Source organism: Zerene cesonia, chromosome 13 (genome assembly GCF_012273895.1).
Source record: "Zerene cesonia ecotype Mississippi chromosome 13, Zerene_cesonia_1.1, whole genome shotgun sequence".
NCBI classification, from domain to species: domain Eukaryota; kingdom Metazoa; phylum Arthropoda; class Insecta; order Lepidoptera; family Pieridae; genus Zerene; species Zerene cesonia.
In genome coordinates, this window is record NC_052114.1 from 10,115,316 (window position 1) to 10,141,068 (window position 25,753).

Below are 25,753 nucleotides of genomic sequence, written 5' to 3' on the forward strand. Positions count from 1 at the left end.
GGGAGGGAGCGGGTACCGTGGAGCGCTCTATTCCCGCAATTAAAGCGAAGTTTAATTAAGGCAGACTGATTTATCTAGTGGGTTGTTGGTTGCGTTGAAGCTATTCCGCGAAGTGAGTGTTTTTGCGGACGGTTCGCAGTATCGGAGGGGGAGGGAAACGGGTTGGTACGGTCAGAAGAACAAGCGTGGCGGGCCAGGTGCGATCGATACTCGGAAATGGGAACAGGACTTTACCGGCCTCCACATACGTAATGATTCACACGGCGTGCCCGTTTCAAAACGTTCGCTGGATTCAAATACATTTTTATACTGAGAACAATTCGTTACTGTTACTGTGGCGCTGTTAAATGGATTTTTGGATAAACTATGGTTAAGAGAAATCATATAATTGCTATATTAAAGGAGCCTTTAAACTGTAAATTAATCTAAAAAGGTAATACCAAGTTCAAAACATTAAGGATTCTTTAGTCTATAGTAAAAGATTATTTAAAAAATAGACTATAAGTGCTGAAAAACAATCATCGTAATCAAAAGTTCAATGCCTTCAAACTATAGTAAACATAATTATACAACTTCCCTATTTGTATAAGTTTTTATAGACGGGTTTTAACAACTACCGCTTCTAACCCCTGGTTGACTATAAGCTCTTTACACTATTAACAAAAAGCTCGATAAATAATAAACAAAAAGCTCCAACCATAACTCGTACCAACCCCAAATTGGATTAGACCAGCCACGCCCCACAAAAAACACCTCCCTAAGTCCACACTAGGGACCCTGACGAGGATTTAAATCGCCTAGATATCACTTACATCGTCAATTATTTAATGTTTTTGGGAAAACAAATGTCTTTACACGTCATTTATAAAAGATACAGTTTATAATGACAAATTATTCAGTCTTTCGAAAACGAAACGCTGTCATTGAGTCAGCAAAACTTTCGTATAGAAATCATGGTCGTTTTATACGCACGTATGCGTAACCAATAGTCAATGAACTGGAGTTAATATGCTATATTAATTGATTTAAACTGTTATTTGCATACCATTTATCAGTAATTATATCTGAATATAGCTAATATTATTGCAACAAACTATTACAAGTATATAAATTTAAAATATATTGAAAACAATCCATCGTAATGTCATCAGTAAAGCAGAAAATACACATAAAGCAGATAGATTTTTTATATCTATTCCCATAGTTACAGTTATTATATAAAAGTTGATTTCAAATAGCCAACTAGTTAGCAGTTAGAAGAAGCAAATACCAACGTTACATTGAACAAACTAAGACCTGAGCGTTGCAAGTTATGGCATAGCAACGGCTTTTTATACGATCGCCGTGTGCGACTTCTAGTGGCTTAGATCAATGGACGAAATCGCTTACTTCACGTTTAATTAAATACTTCGATAGATTGACGGGCGATTTATTATTTGGGGTACGATAAAACCGCAATAAGCATTCGGAATAACAAGTGGCGCTGGGAATTTCCTTCCGTGGTAGTAGACTGATATATGGAGGGCATTTTTTATTTAAACACGCAAGCAAATTGGAATAACGCTCTGTACTGATTTAGAAAAGTCGTTATGAAATTTGTATATGGAATTACTCTTATATAGAAGTTTGTATTAATATATATTTTGTTTTTAAAATATACTCTGGTGGAGGGAATAATCTCTCAATCAAAAAGATAAAAAATTAATTAAAGGTATGCTGGTGCTAACACAGCTTTCTAAAAATCATGGCGATCATATTAGGATAATAAGATAAAGTAACGAAATTATTGTATTGTCACCAATCAATAAATTGGGTTATCACAATCAAGTCATAAAAGTAATAAAAGCGTATTAAAAACGTACCTATTCAAACATAAGTAAAAAATTCTAACATAACTTTTAATTATATATTTCGTGATCATAATGAACTAAATTATTCGTTATTAATCAAATTACAGAAAACAATCGAAGTTAGAACTGAACGTTTACTGTTAATTGAATAATTGTGGAGGGATAACAAGGTTTTTGCGGTAATGAGAAAGTATTTTAAGCTTAAAATAATTAACAAATAAAGACTATAATCACTTGATATTAAAAGTACAAAGGGTTTGTTTTTTGCACGCGAATACAGCTCAAAACCGTTCGTCGTTGCGACGTAAACATTACTTATGTAATTAATAATTATCGTATTTAAAATATTAATTTTTAATTACAATTTTCCTTAACGAAAGATTTATATTCACAGAAAAGTTTCAGTAATACTGGTTTCAATTATAACTATAATTATAACGAGATCAATTTAAACAATAAATACTTTTAAATAAAATGTTTTTTATAACAAATTCCCATGTCTAATTTGATATATCTTAATCTCCAAGTATTTTCAGAATATTTAAAATCCACATGTCCAGTATGAATTTATTTTTTTATTATTTTTCTAGGAATTTCAGTAAAAAGATAGGAGTCAATCCCTTGCTATCTTATCCAATGATGAATAATAACTTTACAAACTAGATAAAAATTTAATTTAAAATTGGATTTTTTAAAAATTTCAAATTGAACAACATTCTATGTGCATGCTACGAGATACCTATACCAATTTTTGGTAAATTTACTCTATACTAGATGCGCCCCGCGGTTTCACCCGCGTAAGTCCGTATGCCGTAGGAATATCGGGATAAAAGTTGCCTATATGTTATTCCAGTTGTCCAGCTGTCTACGTACCAAATTTCATTGCAATCGGTTAAGCAGTGTTTGCGTGAAAGAGTAACAAACACACACATACATCCTTACAAACTTTCGCATTTATGATATTAGTAGGATTCTATATTCTGTCAGCAAACCTAGAGCACGAAGTTAAATCGATCATAGGGCTAATCTATGACGCGTTGTAAAACAATTTGCACATCTATAAATATAGAGCAATCAGAGGTATTGTTTGGTCCATTGATTTTCACACTAATAATTGACTGTGTACAATCTTATAAATATGTATGGATAGCGTATATGCGAGTGATTTCAACTGCCACTTCTTTTGTTGCTGACCTTACTTGGTAATAGGTTAATAGCAGTGAGGTTAGCAAAAAAACACATTTGTAATTTATGTTTATTTAGTTTTATGGTCAAAATACTTTTGCTGTATCACGCATGTAAAGAAAGAAAGAACGAAAGATGCCGCTTGCGATGCCGAGGAAAATACGGTAAAATATGTTTAATACTCTCTTCGCTATATGCTCGAATGTGAATGAGATGCGGTATTTTAAATAGGTTACGAGGCATCAAAAGATGGAGGATGTCTGTATTCCTAGTGGGAACGTTCTTAAACATGAATAACTTATTAAATAATAACGAAGTAAATATCCCAGCAGAAGCTTACGTTATCTTAAAATCACCGTATTTATTGTTAATTGCGTTCGCCGTTTCTAATTTATTGTTTTTGCAGCACTTCCATATACGGATGATTATAAATGCTGCTCTAATTAATCTGCATTGCGCAACCTGACATTATCCACTAGGTATAAGATCTGTTCGTTATATTTATTTTACAGATTATCTCCTCGCCCCGGCTGCGACCCTGGTAGGTACAGGTTAGATTATAGACGATATCGTAACAATTTTAACGCATTTTTTTATATGTTAGACATACATACACATTAAGTATATTATACACTCTCTTGTTGCTATTGAGTCGCAAGAGTATCGCTATCTTTTGCTTTCCTTTCCTTTTCTAACTTTTTACAAATTCATGTGCCATAGAAATAAATATTCAATTGCTTTTAATGTGATTCAGTAGCAGTACATCACTCGCGAGAGTAAGCGCAATGCAAGTACTAACAATAATTTATGTATGAAATGCTTTAAACCTCTGTACTATAGAGAAATATACACGGCATTTTCCAGCTCACGAAATTCATTGCTGGATATATATAGACCAGCGATGGCACTAGATTTCAAACAGCTAACATAAACAGCAATGTAAAGCGAATGCATTCGTTATTTGAGATGGATCTTGATATGCAGGATTCACCAATTAATGATCAGCGTGGACGCCGCATCGCCGCTTTAACAAGATGTTTGCAAATCGACCGGTTATCGAGCACCTATCTATAGAAATAAATAAAATTGATCTTTGTAGCGTCAATATAACAACTTTTTACTAAATACTTTTAAACATGTTGACAATTTTGTTCTGTCTAAACTCTAAATTAATGGTTGATCTGTTTTGATCCGTATCTAGGTAGGATAGTATAAGTTGTATGTACAATATGTACGAGAATGATGTCTCTTTAAAAAGCCTAATTCTGCTATCCAGACATTTTGAATTCGCGATCTAGGCAATTATACTAGACTTTTAGAAAATACATATAATCTATGTGTACTAATTAGTAATACAATTCTGCCCCAGTCGGTATGAGCCGGTCGGTCAAAGGGTATTATGCTACACTTTTACTATATCAAGCATACCATCCTCTCCACAATAGATATCAAACAATCATAGTGACAATGACTTGAACATATTTTGGATAAAACTTAACTGACTGACTGTGTGTGACTTTCATCATATATTCCCATCGTTCTTATGGTTATCCTAATGGTACAATAGCATCGCGTTAGGAACCTATTTCACCAACCAACGTCTCCATCGCAAAAGAAACATTTAGCATATTGCTCCAAAAGTTCTTGAAAGATCCGGTGACCCTCTCTTCTATTTTCCCTTAATTCTTCAAGTGGTTCTTTAATGCCCAATTAGCGGCTAATTGCAACAAGCTCCGGCTACTAAACATTTCGCATATAATTCAAAAAATTCTTCATAAAAATCTGTGTCCCGTCTAATTCTGTCTCCCGGTCTTTCTGAGCACCCGATTAGCGGCTAATTGCTACCAGCCTCAGCCTACCAACGTCACAGCAAAAAGAAATATCCAATCGTGACGCGTGATCACATTACAGGTACATGCAGGTGTCAGTTTTCATCGCATTACGCAGAAGCGCGCCGTAAAAACTGTTACAATACACGCTCATGTAATAAACATAACTCGATCAATCGGTTCGCGCGATTCTCCCTTCTTCATATACCACGAATTGTATAGTTTTTACTAAGATATTGCTATGATATTATTGCATTGATTTTCTTATAACACACATCACTTCAATCGCTAAGTTTAGATTGTCATTGTAACCATAGTAATTTGACAGTTCATATTATATTATACAGTTATTTGGTAGGGTTAGTAGTAGTTTATGGCGTTTTAAGGCGAAAATAGTTTAATCCTCTATACGCATTAAAATTATTATTCGGACAAAGAGCTTGGATGTCCATGAAAACAGTATTTTAAGACGCTATCTTCATAGTTGATGATGACAACCAGCCCCGAGTCCTCTCCACTTTCAAGTTATCAGTTCTAGCCTTATCTATTGCTGCCTTCATACCTGTAACAAGACGAAAGCTCACCTTTAGGCTTGTCAATAGACAGCGCCCTAGCGAAGTGCTCGTCCACGACGGCGGCCACGTCGCCCGAGTAGTGCGTGAACACGACGCAGTTCGCGCTGACGTACTGCGCGCGCGCCCGCCCGCCCGCGCCGCACTCCCCTTCCGACTCTGACGACCCGCCACCTGGATACACGCCTTTCTTTAAAATCTATACATATTTAGGAAGGTCGTCGCGGACAAGATTTTCACCATATTCTGTAGTAGCTGACAAAGACACTTATAGCCTACCACTTGACTCTAATTTCATACATTATTTGCTTTGTTGACTGACAGATAAGCCAAAATGAATATAACCAGAAATCTAACTGAATTTAAAACGACAAAAGTAAATAATAAGTGGAACCAAACCAGACAGTCACTCAGCATACGCTGCAATACGGTTGCAGCACTGATTTTGCTGACTATGCTTAAATTAATGGGAATGTAAACTTAGAACAACGATGATAAATCTTTATAGATATGTCGCTGCCAACCAGCTTAATCAGCTCATCAAAGGAAAATTATGTGAACGGATAAAAATAACGGATGAAAAACAACCGCTGGACTAGCGAAGAATCTCTTCAGTAATCAAATTTATTCTACTTTTTTGTTTATACACACACCAGACTATCTATCACGTGTGTACCTTAACAAGCATGACACATCATGCTATATGTAAAATTAAAAATAAAATACATTTTATTAACATGATAATATAGCAATGTTTATGTAATAAAGACATAAAATTATTTAAAAACCATCGTTACAGAGTACTTGACATTTTGTATGGTGTTTTCTACGATATATATATGAGTGAATTACGATGTAACCTATTATAATCTATTTAAACAATACACACTATAATACATTATGGAACTTCTTATGGGAATGTACTATCAACAAACAACATCGTAATGATATTGCTATTCTGCTCTATTCAATAAATAAATTAATATATAAATGACTATCGCTCCGTTGCGAGTGACGTGCAGATAAGCAAACACACGTTCGCATTTATAATATTAATAAGGACAGAAGCAAAATGTTGTTGACATAACTAAGAACCAGACATAACATCAAATGTTTTATGAAAACCAACCGAGTTGAGTTAACACTGTCTCCCATCAATTAAAAAGCTGTTAGGACATACTATAGTAAGCAGAACAGTATCGATCAAGCACCACCTACCGTCAGCACTGGTGCGTCCATGCGCCGACAGGTCCTCCTCCTTAGTGCGCAACCTGGGCGAGTGGTGCGGCGCGTGCGTGTGCGCGTGCGCGTGCGCATGGTGCGGTATACCGTGCGCATGATGCGGGATCCCGTGCGCATGGGGCGGGGAGCTGGGCGACTGCGCGCCGGAGGACGCCGAGCCGGAGCTGAGCGCCGCGCCGCCCACCGCGCTGTAGTCGGCATTGCTCGCGCTTTGTACGTTCAACTGGAGATGATAATGGTTTCAGTAGAGTTTTATAGTGCAGTCCCGTGTCCAATAGTGGGGTATGGGACAGATTATGTACATCTGTTTCACTGATCGAGTTTCTTTGTGGACATGGTGATCAGCCTTCTGTGTCCTGTCAGACTGAGACTTTTCCCCACAGGGAATCGAAACCAGGACTACTCGGTTCTACACTCACGCGTTACCATCTATACAAAGGAGGCGGTCGGCATAACAGATGCAATCGTTATTTTATATAATATATCTTAAGAAAAATAAAACATTTTTTCATTTTTAAGATTTCATCGTTCAAGGCGACTTTTATTTATGTATTTAATGTTCAGTATTGGTTATTGAGGTTATAAATCATCTTATTTTTCACTAGCTCATGCCCGCGACTTCGTTTGCGTGAGCGTGGAACTTAGGAGAGTTTTGGAACAATGCAAAAGTAACAAATCCTACTATTTTTAAATTTAGATAAACTCCTGTATAGATAAGTATACACTCATGCTATCCTGTCATCATGTCTGCAACTACGACACTGCATAGGGTACACCATACATTATGTAACAAACATATGTTTTTACAATCTACTGGACTTTTGGCAAAACAAAATCTAAATTATTCTAGGTATCTTCACATATTTTCATTACCACACTACGAAGTAATTTTTTAATCGAAGTAAGAGAATTAGAAACTTCCTCAACAGGATATTGTTTGATACCTATATATAAGTATATTATTATAAAACAACAATAAGTTGTTTCCGGCATATCTACATATTTACTACATTAATCCCCATCTATGTATTAATTTGTCATTATTAAAATTAACCCATTCTTCGCAATTCCATTAAAACATCTTATTTACATTGCATTATTTATTTATTGTAGTGTGACCTACATCGCTTGTTATTGCTTTTGTAAATTAATTAATATCGCTTTCATTAGCCCATAAACAATTGAGCAAGAAAACAAACACGATTTTTCTTATTTATAAATTACAATACTATTTATTGGAAGGCAGTTTTTAATCACGTTCCAATTTGCAATTTCGTTGTAATATTAATTATTCAATGAGAGTAAATGCAGTGGGTTGGCTGCAAAAAACAACAATGACTGGAATAAACCTGAGAACTGCGCTAATCATCTGATAATGTGAGTACTTACTAATTCAATTAGTAAATTAAAATATTGTCGTGTTCTTTTTGTTCGTTGATGCTTCTCAATATAAAGGTTATTTAAGGTGTACTGTACGCTGGGTATTCGTTTCTCGCGGTGAAATAGTGTGTTTTAATAATTCCACATAAAAAGACAATTAATTGAATTAATAATTGATTATGGCAGAAAAAGAAATCAGGTACATACTGATAAAATTATAATATATATATCGCATATCAGAAAAAATGATCACTCGTTATTTTTTTATTATTTGGTGTAATAGTGGCAAAGAAACACATTTTCTCTAAAACATTCCGTTCAACTATCGCAGTTTGTAACAGGCTACATCTATATCTTAAGTCTTAGTAGGTAATTTGGTACCATTTTACGATGTGGCTGCGAAATTTTGTTCCCTGTCTATTTAATGTATACATATAACCTATGTGTTAAAATTTTATATTGACATAATTGGAAAAGAAACACTACAAAGTTTTCTTGCCGGCATTGTAGAAACTGCTTTCCGTGGTCTATGTTAAAACTGTGTTATGACGATTCAAAAGTGTTTCTATAAGAAGTCTAATTGAATAAATAAATGTTTGAGTAAGACTTTAAAATGTATTGCCCAGATTTGAGGATAGCAACACAGTTACTTCCATGCGGAGTGAGTGCTTATGGGCGGCATGGTTCGTTTTACACCAGGCGACACGGCTGCTCATTGCTAGCCTATACCATAAAAAAATGATTTAGGAAGGTATTATCAAAGATTTAGGAAAGCTAGATATCTATCACTTCTGAAAGCATTATCCACTAAGGATATCGAAGTTACTTCGAGTTAATAAATTTTTATATTCTTTTTAAGTAATAAATACTTATGTTCTAGCAATTTATCTTAAAAGTGAAATTTATATAAAGATGACTTAAATGTTTCGTTTCGAGATTTAATCTTGAGCAATACTCCAGTTAAATGCAAACAATATCACGCGCACCGACCAGTTTAAATTATAACTACTTAAACACATTTAAGGCAATGTTTTTATGGACTTGTTTTTATGCAGTTATTAATTTATCTTGGAAAAAAATTACAAACGCACATATAAATTACGCATAATCACCTCTTAGTAAGAAAAAAATAATAAATACGCATACTGTCAGATTGAATTCCCACGACTTATGTTTAATATACATTATATTAAAACTAGTACCAACGTACGGTGCTTTTTAAAAGCAACATTATTGTTATGTTGGTTTATTTGAATATACCATTTTGCTACAGTGACTAGTTCGTAAGCATTATAATATATTAGCGGTCCGTCCCGGGTTCGCCCGCGGTACATGTGCAGCCTTTAGCATCTGTGTAAGAATTATTGAAATCGGTCCAGTGCTTAGTTTCTGAGATTAGCGCATTCAAACAAACAAAGAAACTGTACTGCTGTATATTAGAACACATTTTTAGTAAACAAAGTAAAAATGTGTTCTAATATACAGCAGTAGATATAGATTCTTTGTTTGTTGTAAATGAGGTGAGCCTAAATATATTTTTTAATTTTTTTCCTATGTGATATGAATCCGTCGCAACCACTTTGTATAACATTGTCAAGAAACGGTTGCGTAACAGCAAATGCAACAAAAAGCTCACGATTTCCTCAATCACATCGATAGTCGATACACATTCTAGTGTCGCTTGATTGCTGTCTTGGGATTTTAGGGTTGCCACTTGCCGATAAAATCTGATAGAATGTTCGCGGGACGGTGGGAAGATTTAGCTTGATAATTTAAACTTATGTAGTTAATGTAGGTTTACTAGTAATTATTTATTTTTATTATTTTTTTATTAATTACTTGTAATAAGAAACACCGCCAGTTTATTTTGCCTCACTGCATGGAAAGAGGTCTGCTATGAGTGTTGGGCTCTTTTGGAGTTATAACATGTTGTTGAACTTATAAAATAATTGTTAGGGTTGTCTGTATTTTTGAATATACCTACATCCAATACCCATTATATTTCACACATTCAGGTTTGTTTACTCACATATTTTTCTAATTTTTTCATAAACACTGACAGTATTCTACCAAACGGTACGGTAAAGCAACATTAAAAAAAAATTATGTAATTCAATTATTTGACAACCCTAAATCCAAGGACCGTCATCTTCATAAAATATTAATAAATAGTGACAAGTTTACAACTTCTTCGATTTCTCAAGAGAACCATACCGCTCTGAATAACATCAACGATTCCATATAATTGTAGATGCAATGCCGCTATGTATTATTTAAACATGATTAATTCATGTCGTGCTATTATTAAATAATTGTACAATTTAACAGATACATAATAAGGTTCAGTAGTTCCAGAGATTATCCACTACAACGTCATAAACTCACAAATTCACTAACTTTACCTCTTTCTAATATTGGTATGGTATAGGTTAAAAATAATTAATGAAATTTAATTTTTGTATCAAATTTATTAACATTATAAATTTGGTCAATCATACTTTTATTCGCGAAAATAAGTAGAGGCACGTTAAAGTAACAGTTTGTGATATCACATAATATAAGACATATCTCCATTAATCGACGCCACTCGTTGGCGCCAAGATCAAGTTACGCATTAACCTGCATTTTTATATAAACACACGTATTTTAGACTTAATTTATTGTTATTATTAATTGTATAATTAATGTCAAAATGTTAATTTTAATGCTATGTTTATATAATCACTTGATAGATATCAATTAAGAAGAAGTTATGAAAATGCATTTGAAATTATTTGACTGTACTCGATACCCTTGTCGTTGTATTATTTCACAACGACAAGGGTACAATGGTTTTCCTTCTAAATAACCAGCTGACCCAGCATCCGTTGTCCTATCTTCGTGTGAAGATAATATATTGACTCTATATACACTAGCTGACCCGGCAAACGCTGTTCTGCCTCACTCTTATCATTTAGAGGTATGAAAAATAGATGTTGGCCGATTCTCAGATATACCCGATATGCACATAAAATAATCATAAGAATCGGTCTAGCCGTTTCGGAGGTTTTGAATGCTAACTAAAATTGTGACACGGGAACTTTATATATAAGAAGAAGTTATAAAAAATATATGGTAAAAATTTTAAGTTTTTGTTTTATAATCATTTTTAAAAGCAATAAAAGACAATTAGCAAAATCGGTCCCGCAGGTCTTATGTGATGTAGTAACATGTGACCAAGCGAAATAGAGATTAATTTTTACATACGTAGTTATCGAGATATATTTATTTGCGTAATATGATTTCAAATATTACTTCTTAAGATCTTAGATTATGTAAAAACGTCGGCAAACCCATAGTTAGTTGGTTATTAGAGCAATAAAACTCTAATACATATTTACTATCATCAGCAGCTGGCCAGTTATCGCAAGATCTCGGTATCAAGTATCACAGTTAATGAGCTGTTATCTTTATAGTCAGAAAGGTGTGACCCCGCTCACCTAGTTTTCACTTTCTTGTAGTTATTTGGTAGAATGATAAAATTCGAGTATTAACCTTAACGTCGATAGTGAAGGTTTTAAAAGACATTCAATTTTCTGTGCTGGACAGTAAATAAAGTGAAGTCCCGTGTCCCCAACTGGGATATGGGGCAGATTATGTACATCTGTTTCACTGATCGATTTTCTTTACGGACAAGTAGGTGATTAACCTTCTGTGTCCTGCCAGACCGAGACATTTTTTTTGTGCGTCCCCACCGGGAATTGAACCAAGGACCCCTCGGTTCTACGCTCACGCGTTAACCACTGTACCAAGTTTTTCTATTGAAATGTTCAACTTTCGGTTAAACTTAAATAATTTCCAAGATATCTATACCTAATTGTGTTTTCATAGACTTATTTTTAATATAGCAAAATTAAATCTATGATTTAAACCTCTGGAATTATCTACCGCAATAGGTACTAAAACTCATCAACGTCATTATTTTAATCTTCTTTAACAGGTTAACATTTAATTAATACCATTTTGTCACTAGCACACAACCACTAGACCCTTCCTTAATAGTTAATAATGAATAAAATAAATACACTTCACATTCATATCATTTATCTTATTCTAATCTAGATAAAAATTCAAACATTATCGCTCACCTCAATCTCCGTAATTTAATTAGGTTTCAACATACATTGTATAGAATACTCTATTTAAGCATACGGTTCGCGCACACGCAGCAGTGATGTATCACAAATGCAAATTATTATGTAAATTGACGAATTCTTTGCGCGTTTACATGTAAGTACTATTTAACGTTTTGTCTCGAACGGCAAGTTATCAATACATAGTTTCACACGATCAGCGTATATCACGGGCTCGGAATTCGCGTGTTTTAAGGTGTACATTTCTTAATTGTTTCAACTAAACACGATATAACACTTTGTAATTAACGCTATGTACGGAATTCGGTTCAATGTTAATAAAACTGTTATCGATTGAGATGTTTTTAGGTGTTACTTATTTACATTTGTAACGATACATCCACGTATGTGATAAGTAGTTAAGAAGTATCTTCAATGTTCATTAATTTACGTATGATAACGACAACGGAATTAAGTAAAATGCGCACATTTTCAAATCGTATGATTTTTATTTCATTTATCTTGTTTCCTATTGCTTTTGCAGTTAATATTTAATTAAGAGCTCGTCAATTAGACAATGGTTTATTTTCATACTTCAAAACACATTTACTCATTTTATGATATTGACAATTTTTTCGCCCGCCAATGGAAACAAAAGACGGTTTCTACCGGAGATTTCCCCCGTTTTGTTTCGGTTACCACGGGATGTCTGAGATAAAAACCATCCGATATACTTTCTCGGATCTAATATCGTTGTACAAAATTTCATCAAAATCGATCAAGTGATTTAGGTGTGAAGAGTCAGACACGTATGTGAGAGTCTATAATATTAAGTAGGAATGAGAGTTTTTACCGTCATTGGGTATGAGATACAGCTAATACTGGGACAGAAAATATAATCGGATATAGGATAGTATCTAAGACATAGAGAGAACATAAGATGCAACTCACCCGATCGTACTGAAAGTGCGGCGCGTGGTGGAACGATCTAGCGGCGCCGCGGCCGTACAGATAGGGGTAGTAGGCTCCGTACATCACCTCTGGGCAGCTCACCGCCATCCCGGCCGCCGCGAGCGCCCCATGCCCCCCGCAGCCCGCCTACCCCGCGCACACCCACCCCTGGACACGCTGTGGGCAACAGACAACAGTACTGCATTAGTATGATAGTAATAACGCTGTTTTAGAGGCAGTTCATTTGTAAGCCTGACTGTAAGGATAGGAGACACGCTGTAAACATTTATGCTGAATAATACATGTTAAAATTATAATGGCCTCAAAAGTGGAGAGGTAAATTGAATGTAAATTCGATGGACAAATTGACGCTATCTATCTCTATCTCGGTACTCGGTATCACTATCTCGGTACTAACGAACAATGTTATATAAGTAAATTGAAATACCACGGCTTTGACTAGGTATATAACTCCGCTATTATTAAGATATACCCAACGGTATATATTATACTAAAAAATGAATTCAATTCAATTCAATTCAAAATGATTTATTGTGATTCACAGGTTATAAGGAGGGTATTACATTATATAAAGTTCTACTGTAATCTGCCATGTGGCGTACAATTGTAAATTTTTACATAATTAATTAATAATCATATTTGTATTAAATATATTGAACATGTTGGTATATCACATGTGTTTTTCTGTTAGGATTAATATTTTGTATAAACTGAATATTAGATAAAGGAGATATTTATGTAGTATGGGAAAATACAGGATGCTTTATTTGAACAGACTTGTGATAAATAAATAAAAATGCCATCAATTGATTTAACGTCCTAAGCATACATGTATGCTAAGTATATATACAGATATACTAAATAGGTATCCAGCCTCAATAAGAGAAACAGAGGAGGTAATTATATGCAATTATTTGAAGTTAGTGGGCTGGAATTTAATCATTTAAGTCATCATGTCGATGTTTTGTTATACGAGATTGTGTGCGCCGCTCATTAACTGCGTTGAAAACCGTGTCAACTACACTATTATCTTATTGACGATATGTATAGATGTATTAAATTTCCTATATTCGAATGAGTTGAAATTTACCTTTTTTGTGTAGCTAAGATTTGGCAAAGGAGCTGGAGGTTCTGATGGTAGCGACCAGCACCAACCGTGAACATTTACAAAAGCCTTATGCTACCTACAGAAAACGGATTGGCAACTTCAATGGAAAAGGGATAAGGAAAGAATTGATTAAAGGAATAAAGAAAAGGAGCGGAAAGGATTTAGATGTTAGTTTAAACAAAATAAAATCTAAACCGCCTTCAAAACAATTTGAAGGTTGTTAAAAATAATTGATCATTTTATCCATTTCGTCTTAAACGCTCGATCAAGGACTTAAATTCCAAACGGGAGCCACCACAGACATACCTATATATACATTTACGCTTGATATTTATTTTGGGAATATATACATCTTTATAGCGGTATTTATGGTCTGAAGAACATGGGTGTTTTTGGGTCGTTAAATTTTACTACGTACTTATAGTATGGTAGACACTAAATTTTGTGCCACCGAAATAATCGGAATCGTGAGATATTATGCACTTAACGTTTTATAAGACTAATCTTCGAAAACCAATGATTTTTTAGTCATCATTTGGTAATTTATGTCACGTATTACTTATTTGCTTGAAGGTTTATATATAAATTATATGAAGAACCACCTCTAACACTTAATATAACAATTATTTAATCGAATACTTTCACAGATATATTTATCTGTCTGTCTAAAAAACGCGTCTTAACTGTCACATTTACCTGCATATAATAAAAACCATTAAACTGTTTAAATACTATATGACTTAATAACGAAATATTTTTATTGTTTACTAAACAGTTCAATTTGATCGGTGTTTAATTGTTTAATGGGGTAGTACCTTGTTTATCAGAGACAAAATTTTCGATAATGTGGTATATTTCTACAACTTAGTAACATATTCGCGTGTATTTCTTTTTGTTGTACAGTCTAACAGTATTCTTAATTGGGATAAATCATTTTTATGAAACAATTTTGAAACAAAACAAAACCGGAGGCCTATTTCCTTTTCCTCACCCGTCCCAGTCCATTCCTTCTTTCCAGTCGTTAATCCATTCCTTTTCCCTTACCCCAAAAAAGCGGGCAGCGCATTCGCAGAGGACCTACCTTTGCAAATGTTCATGGGCGGTGGTGATCGTTTACCATCAGGCGAACCACCAGCTCAGTTGCCCGCTATGAAATAAAAAAAAAAAAAAAAAAACAATTGATGTCTATGTACATAAGAGAATAATTTGATACCTGTCTTTCTGATTCATATAGCGTGTCCATTTGGCATTTTTCGGAACAAAATGGTGGACGATGCACTTTTCTTCAGACACTTATAGCATAAGAATTTTACTTTCATTGAGGAATAAACATTAAACAAGTCGTCAGTCGAGTTAGAAGGCAAAAAAGCAGTTAATGGTTTAGATCCTGATGTAAACACCTGATTTGGCTGTGCTTGTTTCGGGTGGAATTCTGATTAGGTTAGTAAAAAGGTGATTATTTATGTAGTTCACTGCCTATGTATATAAATTATTCTTTCTCTGATTCACCTGTAACAACTTATGTTTCAAATCAGCCCCAAAATATTTGCCCGTCCGTATTATGAAAACTTTTTTGTAAAAACACTAAAATTTATACTGGTGCGTTATTTAATTTAAGTACGCATTTTCACATGAACTTGTGTAACTACTAAGACATAAAAATCAAATTATACTTATTTACTTTTTCATTAGATAATACACAGGACTGTTGTCATAATCACTCTTACATGAGGGCTTATTAAAATCAAACTGTGCACCATCGCTGCATCATAATTACCTAACTGGCCATCAGTTAGGTATATTATGTGCATACATTATATGCACATTTACCAATATATCTTTTTATCTTTTATAACAGTAAACTTTTAAGATGATATATGATATATGCGTTTATTTATTAAAAACGCTTATTTTATAGACTGAAGATTAAAAAACGCAATCATAAAAGAGACTATTTCATGAGACTAGACTTCGGACTTTAGCAATCCTACTAATATCGTAAAAGCGTAATTTTGAAACTCTTTCACGCGAAAACAACTTATCGTATCTCCTTGAAATTTGGTACAGATAGATTACATTCACATTTTAATTCAGAGTAATTTGCATACAGGCCACTTTTTATCGGGGTACCACGCGAGTAACGCTACGGTTTAGAACTAGTTCTACATACGAGTAGGTACATAAGGTGAAAATACAATTAAACATAGTTTTTTTTTTTTGCACGATTTACCTACAATTTCAATAGTTAATATGTATTCATTTCCATTAATCCCCGTGACCACGCTCGCTGTAAAGTGTTCGAAACGTTGGATTAATAATATAATGAATAAATCGCGTTTAAAATCCGCTAAAAGTTTTCAATTTCTAAATGTATTCATTACATAATAATATGTATGTTTTTATTTAATTGTATGAAATGGAATTCAAGTGTCACAGTAAATAGGGTTTTCTATAAGCTTGTGTTGAACTTGGATGTGAGCTGTTCGAACTGGTTCCTCCAGTCTATGGCATCATGTCCAACACGGTACCAACAGACACTGGCCTTATACACAACATTATCAACAAACAGTGGCCTTATGTCAAGTGTAACAACACCTATCAGTTTACAGTAATGGTTACCGAAGAATATTAAGGAAGTATTTCTGATAAAATATAAGAAGGTGTAGGTATTTAGAAATTAAAAAACAAAAATTCAACTAAGTTTTTGATAGACTGGATATATATAAAAATAACATAATGGGTGACTATATTTCAAGTCTGTTAGGAGATAGTTCCGCTGTTTGTAACAACAATTGATATTGCCTTAGATATAAGTCTTTTATTAATTAGTCTTTATTATCCTGATTACGAAGCAGGTATCTGCTCTACTAAAAAAACATAAGAAAAATAAAAAATAATATTTTTCTTTTATTTCATCCTGGTGGCTACAAAAGCAAACTTTATAAGTTGAAATATTTTTTTAAATTTATTTGTTTAACGTGACACAATAAATCTAACCAGCACTACGGCCGAAACATTGCATTTACTGTAGTTAATCGTCGGTTGTAGGTACCTAGTGTAACGACTTCTAGGGTCAAAGGTCATTAATACATACCTAATTGATATTTCATAAAATTTTTAATGCACCTTTCTATGGTTTACACATACGTAACATCGGTCACTATTTGTAAGATTTTTTTTTAATTTATTAGATTAGTTTAGGTATATTTGTAAGTACCTACCTACCGTTATATTTAATAATTTTTAATAGATATTTCATTAGGTATGCTAGATTACATCCAATCACTTTGATATGCATAAATACCTACTTAATATATATTTAGGTATCTAGCATAATAACCATTTCATGAATGTATTTGTGAAGAAATTAAGCTTAATAAATTTATTAAGCTTAATTTCTACAACTAATTAGTTGGCAAGACTGCGATCCAGCTAATAGGAACGTCAAATTCCAATTTAAATATTTTTATGTCACTCGTGTATGTCAATGACCTTAATACATTTGGAACATACGATTTACTTAGAAAACTTATAACATTACATATACACAATGTAATTACATACAATTTAAATACGTCCGTAAGTATAAACGTTATTGATAAACTGTGATTACTGATGAATTTGCCTGGATTAACAGCAATGACGTCATAACATGGCGTTAGCGATTTTTTATTGTATCGTATAGAATTGCTGTTTTCTTGCAAAACAAAACTAATAACCACTTTTATACATAGTGAAAGAAGTGCCGTGATGTCAACATAAGACGAGAGAAGCTACGGGCAGTTCACTAGCGAAAAACAAATAAAGGGACATATAAAAACATACGGAAATTATTAATGTAAACATAATATTGAAAGCGCATATCAACATGTTTCTAGTGACAGGACACATCTGTTTTGTGTTATTTTAATTTTATTTCCTGTAAGTCATAAACATAATTATTGTCTCGTTGAAATAATGAAGATGTTAATTGCAAATATATTGCAATACGTACTTCGGCGGTTTCCTTACTATTACAGTCAGTGGCGTTTTAAATTTAATTATATTTACTTAGTAGTAAGGTTGTTTTATGTTCTTTACCAACTCAGATAGGTTGTTTAATTTTTAATACACTATTTTATAATATAAAATAACGTATTAATACATAATATACTTAAAAAAATTGATATAAACCGGTTTTTTTGAGCCAGTAAGATTCTATTTTTATACTTGAAATAAAAAAAAACAATAATTTTAAAAGAAACAATGTAGCATAGGTAACTGATGATTTGTTGCGCTATGTATCTACATAACCAGAATACCTACATTCAGTCTTACTTATTTCCTATTACTTCGATTCATAGAAGTGCTAATTAATACTGAATAGGGTAACATACTTGCTTAATATATATGTATATACCTACCTAACTATATAGTACACATAACTAGCTAGGTGTGCCCCGCGGTTTTACTCGCATTGCTCCGCTCCTATTGGCTATATTAAGGTGATTATATCCAATAGCCTTTTTCTATAAATGTGCTATCTAACACTAAAAGAATTTTTCATATCGGACCTCGAATTCTTGCTAAATTATTATTATAACAACTGATTCCGGTTGTCTCTACCAATCAGAATCGAAAAAAAGCTGATTTAGGTAATTTGTTCATACTAACATGAAGAAAACCAGTCAAAATCAGTATTTAGACGTCATTGCGTAAGTTCGTATTTTTTAACCGAAGTAAAGGAATGGATGTTTCCATGATTGATATATCTGTCGCCGTAAGAAAAAACCGTAAGATTTTAATCTAACACGACATATCAAACTGTCGAAAAATAGTTAATCGAATTACGCATATTTTGTTCGTTAGATTACAACAGTTATATTGCAGATATTATACCGAATTCACCCTCATAGGAGGCCTGTGTCCCAGCAGTGGAAACATATAAGGGCTGATGATGATGATACCGAATTTACTTTTCATTAATTAACGGTTCCACAACGATAGATTGTGAGCCGAAAAATAATTAATTAACTTAATACACTTATGTAGACTTTACTAAAAAACCACAACCCTATACTATCTACTAGTGGAAAGTACCTATTATAATAAATGTTTTCTACATTTTAGCAAAGCATTTGAATGCTATAAAACAGAAAAATTAAACTGATATGAAGGTAACTTACTAAAACGGAAACATTGAAGCTCACCTGTCCTTATTTTTTTTATCCTACTTAACATTACAAATGCGAAAGTTTGTAAGGATGTGTGTGTGTTTGTTGCTCTTTCATGCAAAAACTACGGAACCGATTGCAATGAAATTTGGTACGTAGACGGCTGGACAAGTGGAATAACATATAGGCAACTTTTTATCCCGATATTCCTTCGGGATACGGACTTACGCGGGTGAAACCGCGTAGCGCAGCTAGTTTCTGATAAATATGTGTAAACAACAATTAATTTATAATACTATAAATTTCAACGAATATAACAATGAAAGTCTTTAGTAAATCAAACTCGTCTTAAATTCCCTTTCCTTCCTATAACCATTTGAGTTATTATTATTTTCAAAAGGTAAACTAATTGTATAATGGCTAGATCTATCTTAAACACTACTGACAAGCTCAAAGCAATTACCTAAATACTTTAAACCAATTTCAGGTAATTATTATAATGCGATAAGATTTGCTTAAGAATTAAAAGATTATCCGTTTATCTCAATTACGGTAGTTGCTTGCTAAAACGGTAAGTAAAATACAGAATATTTTAACTAAACCTTTATTATAAAGAGGAAACTTTTGAGTTTTTGTATTTTGTGTTCGTTTAATTTTAACCATATTAAACTGAGACACATTGTACTAAAATTATAAACGCGAAAGTAAGTTTGTAACTCTTTTGCGCGAAAACAGTTTATCGTATCTGTATAAAATTTGGTACAGAGATAGATTATAGTCTGGATTAGCACATAGGCTATTCACCCTGGTGCCACGTGACTTGCGAGTGACGCCGCGGTAAGATATAAGCTATTATGTACCACGGGCCAGCCGAGACGGACCGGTAGTAGTTGAAATTAAATAAATACTGTACATATATTTTCCTTTTTTGCTTCTCATTTCGTAAGCGTTTAATAAGTGGCAATAATTTTACGGGATTAACTCATAATAACAACTAAAGTTTTTTTATTGAATTTATTAATTTTATAGCATATCAATTTAAAAAACTATTTATATAACCAAAAATAATATTGCTCATAAATTTTAAGTCATGTGCTCGCTTAAAGTAATCAATTTTATCCAAAAGTAATGTACTTAATAGATATCTCAAAATTCCACACAAAATGTCTACAGTTAGCCATATTTAGTTTCACAATAAATAAATTGAACAGCTATAATAGTATAATCACACTACGCCTAAAGCTAGACTAGGCACTATTGAGATCCTAAAATACCAAGATACGACACTTGGTCATTCGAAACAGATCTAACACTAGACTGTTATGGAAGTTATTGACCCTTTTTGTTCGAAATAATTTCTATAATTTATTTAATTAGTGCCCTTTACGTCAAATAATTACTCTGTGCCAAATGTTGCAGTTTCCACGTCCTAGAGCTTACAGAAATTTCTGGAAATTTTCAATTATCGTCATTTTCACAGAATAAATATGGGAAAATGAATATTACAGGATATTCGTCTTTACAAGTCCTCGGCTCTGCTCGCGCGTTAATCGGATAACTAATAGCCTATTACTATTCAACAGTGCAATCTATTGGCTTATGTTTAATTTTTTGCAAGTGTTTACTATGTTATTTGTTCATATTAATTTATGACAATTTCACGCATCAAATCTTCTTTAAGTACTAAATCAGAAGTATATACTAACATTGTACTCACTGTAGGTTCCTACGTGCATGTCTACTGCAAAATCAGTGTTAACCTATGTGTTTCAAAACAGATGTTTAGCTCAAAATAGCAAAATATATGTTTATAAGATATCACCATAATAATTGTCATATCATATTATTGCAATAAGTGGTTTGCTTGTATTTAACCGTAGGTATTTCAAATTAGATCCAACAATAATATTAAAATGAATAATGTTGTACCTTTAATATATTTTATTAAGGTGCTTCTGTAGAAAGTTTATGTTAGAACATAATATTAAATAGATAACCACCTAAATCTGGCAATAGACAATAACGGAAACTTTCATTTTAAAACATTAATTGTGTTTTTACATAAATATATTCAACTGCCAGATTTATTAAATTTACACAAAGCTGGACCACAGATAACTAAATAGATTGGCAGCTGTAAGTACATTGAGTGACGACCGCTCCTAGCGGCCAGTTGCATTTATCGTTATTATAAATATGTAAACAAATTGATTACGGATTACATATCTGTGGTAACCTACCGGTCATTATAACGATTCAATACCTTTGTATTCCGTTACTATCATCCCACTGGCAACTTACTCAGTACGTATGTAATTTGGAATTTACGTGCAATATACCTAATCAACTTTTTGTTGCATTTCTATAAATAAATCAACAATGTTTTTCAACAATTACACGAAATCATATTAATACACTTTCTTTGAAGCACACGTAAGTTTCAAGTAGGCGCCGAACTGGGTAAAACCCAGACCAATCAATAAAAAACAATTCCAACTGCTGTCTTTTTAGTTTATTTACGTTGGTATACAATTTGTTAGAGAAGTATAAATTTGAATGTCGTTAAATCTCAGCACCAGACTTACCGATACCTGTTCATACAACTTATAAATTCCGATAAGAATCCGATAGCGCTTGATTTATATTTTCGGCATGTTATTATTCACGGCCGATAGGATCTCGAGCGAGCGGCTAATATCGATTCACATGTGTGTAATTACCTTCGTATCTGTGTAACGTTCACTCAGTAACACAAGTATCACTCACTACACTGCACTAGGGGTCAGCGGTCAACGGTCGGAGGGCACTGTAACACGCGCGGTGCCGTTCGGCTCGCGAAGCACGGAGCATTCACGCAAAGAATGCGTTCAAGGCGGCGCGCCGCGCGATACTGGCGCGGCGGGGCGAGACGGCGGCGCGCATTGGCCGGCCCGGCCCACCGCGCGGGCCCGGCCCCCGTCCCGCCCCGCCGCGCACCTCCCCGCACCGCCCCGCGCCACCCCGCGCCGCCCCGCACCCCCCTTCGATAACATCGCGCGCTTTTTGTCGCGCGTTTATCGGACCTCTGCCGCCGTTTGATGACGGATGGTGTAATTGGCCATTTGCGTCTAAATGTAATAAATTTCGAATTGCCCTCAATGAGAGACGATTGTGACGGTGGATAATGTTTTATGAACGTATATTGTCTTTTATATTTTTGAATTTTGAACAATCTCTTTTTTAGGCGACTTTGCTTTCAATTTATTTGTAAAATGCAAAAAGATAGGTACCGATGGGTACCTAATTATTACTTATTTTCTTTTTTCGGTCATCTTTGGTAGATCATATCTTTATATTAATTATTTTTTCAATCTGTCTCCGAATACTGTTACCGAATTGTCTACAATTTTGAAAAGTTTTAAAATTGACATCTAGGTATTTAAAAATTTAGATAACTCTTACAAAGAACTAAGAAGAAATCGTTGGAATTGAAAATATAAAACTTAAATAAGTTAGGTTAGCTAGGTATCTACTGATGTAACCTTCTACCTTTAGGTATATTTGTATAAAAAGGTACCTAAAGAAAAGATTCCTTTAGGATTTAGAAATTAAAGATAAAATAAGTTCAGAAACAAAATACCTACCTAACTGTAATTTTTAGACCACTTTTTTTGCTTTAAAAAAATAAGGTTTATAATTCGACTGCATTTTTTATGTTTATTCCCTCGTAACTGGGTAAAGCGATTTTTATGATTCTTTTTTATTGAAAGGCTAATGTCGGCCATGTAGACCCATTTAAATTTGTTCTAGTAAAATTTTAAGGTGGTTCTGTTTTTGGTATTTTTTGGTGGTGTTTAATTCGGATTTAAATAAATTTATGTTTCATATAAATGCACACTTTTTTATTTTCCTGCAATTCGTAAGATACAGTATTTTCTATAATACGTATCTAAATGTACCTATGCTTAGTTTACTTTTTTAGATATTTACAATATTCTCTAGTTATTTCTTGAATTCCACTTTCAATAATTTAAAATCTTACTAAAATAAAAAATAAAAAATGCCTGACCTTGAAATACCTAACTGCCTAATAAATAAAAAATGTACTTATATAAATCCTTGAATATATTCTTTATTATAGGCTACATTCATCACGTAAACCATGATTTTGCGAATTAGTACAAATTTGGCAATTTGTAGAAGATACGACCGCAAAATCTGTATACTTAGGTAGGCTACGAAATAACGTAATTATATGGTAACACGAAACCCTGCCTAGGGCCAGGGAGCACTTAGGTACACACAACTCGAGCTGGTACTACACACCATTTATTATTTCCTATTATTTTGTTAATTTAATTGTTTTTGTGTGCAATAAAGAATATTTCATTTCATTTCATTTCATTTCATTCATTTCATTTCATTTCATTTCATTTCATTTCATTTCATTTCATTCATTTCATTTCATTTCATTTCATTTCATTTCATTCATTTTATCAACTGCTGAGTAGCTAATAAGCTACGCAATGGCTTAGATTTAAGAAACATGTAACGATTCTTTGTAATGCTTTTTTGTATATTAAGTTATATTAGAAAGCTATCTACAATATAAGTAGGTACCATTAATATCACTGCTGTACCTACATAAGCTGTAAGTAAGCAGTTCTTTAATAGTTAAGATCATATATCGGTTCAAGCTCTTGTAAAGTTTTGATTGGAATTGAATGTTAGTGAAATCATAATTGGTTTCGCCAAAAGCTCACTAGCCCTCATTCAGTGGTATCTCGTAATAGCGTCCTTCCAATGGCGAACGAAAGAAGCCGCTGAAAATGAGTTTTCATTTGCTTCGAACTGAATTACAATCCAGATAATAATTGAATACAGTATTATCAAGCCGTTTCGGCGCAACAAGTAAACATGCATAGGTATCAACAAACATACACTACCTACTTAACTGAATATTGATCAGAAAGCATTAATTATCCCTTGAGACAGCCTATAAATGCCGGAGTTCGGGGTAAAAATAAAAAAAAACAAACATATAAGCACTTAACGAATTGAAAGCCTTTTTTCAGTCCGTTAAAAAACTCACCTGCTTTATAATAATAGTGAATCATATTATTTAAAAAAATATGTAGTTACCTACCTAGAATAAAAATACAACAAATTTTAGGATACCTATAATGTACTGTGGGTAGTTATTCTTAATTGTAGTAGTTTTAAGCGGTAAAATTAATAAATGTACTACTATCAATTGTTCATAAACAGAGTAACCCTAATCAGGATATTAAGATAAACTCATGAAATCATTACATTGTCATCGATCACTAATATTAAATTAAATCTGCCCAGTTAAAGTGGATCAATACCAAGTCTAATTAAGACGGTTACACACAAACACACAAATATATAAAACATAATGTATATGAAGCTAATAGAAGTGTATTAATTAAAAAAAGATAATTAGTTACCTATCTACTTTCATTGACAGTACCTACATAATAAATACCCATCGAGGCATACTAATATTATAAAAAGGAAACTTTTGTAATATTGTATGTTTGTAACGTTTTCACGCAAAAACCACTGAACCGATTTCAAAAATAGTTTCACCATTAGAAAGCTGCAACTTCACTGACGTAGGCCGTATGTAACACAGACGAAGCCGGGGCTAACAGTTAGTCGCTATAAAGACGAAATAAATATCTAAACTGTATGGGATACAAATACAAAAATATGTACCTAGGTCAATATTTAAATTATGTAATTAAAATACCATCAATAAAAAGCTAGCAGGTAAGTATGTTTATCTGTGTTTTACCGCTTGCACTTCGGTGAATGTGCCTCGGAGCTGCATACTCTCATCCCTCCCTCCCCTTTTCACCACAGAACATCTCGACGTACAGCTGGCTACCATCCCTTCGTTGTTGAGGTACCATTTTTACGCACAAAGCGTTTTCAGAACTCTTTTATAAACCGAACTGCGAAGGAGTGGAATGCCCTACCCGCTTCGGTTTTTCCGGAAAAATTTAATCTGGACTTATTCAAAAAGAGAGTGAATAGGCTCTATCTAGACAGGCATGCACTTCCTTAGACTGCATCACTGCTTACCACCAGGTGGGTTGCAGTCAAATGCCTGTCTATCACATGTAAAAAAAAAAAAAAAAGTATATTATAATAATTGAAAGTGACATAGAGATGGGGCGAGCGGCTACTTTGATCTTTGAAGTTCCTACTAGAATAAGAATAAAATAATTGCTAGTGCCTACGACAATAAATGATCAATGTTTGAAGTCAAATTAAATTTAAATAAATACTCATTATGCATGACTCCATCTTGATTGTTATTTTTTGAGCTCATAATATTGTTT

General features: G+C 33.5%; 1 protein-coding gene across 1 annotated transcript in view; it reads right to left on the bottom strand.

Annotated features, from left to right (window-relative positions):
* Positions 1-22,297, bottom strand: part of LOC119831583 (protein vestigial) — a 38,794-nt gene extending 16,497 nt beyond the window's left edge. The window contains exons 1-4 of the mRNA XM_038354997.1: positions 22,124-22,297; positions 13,122-13,298; positions 6,655-6,901; positions 5,449-5,610 (exon numbers count right to left, since the gene is read on the bottom strand). Of these exons, the coding sequence (XP_038210925.1) occupies positions 5,449-5,610; positions 6,655-6,901; positions 13,122-13,229 (517 nt within the window). The 5' untranslated portion in view covers positions 13,230-13,298; positions 22,124-22,297. The remainder of the gene's footprint in view (positions 1-5,448; positions 5,611-6,654; positions 6,902-13,121; positions 13,299-22,123) is intronic.
* Between the last annotated feature and the right edge of the window lie 3,456 nt (positions 22,298-25,753).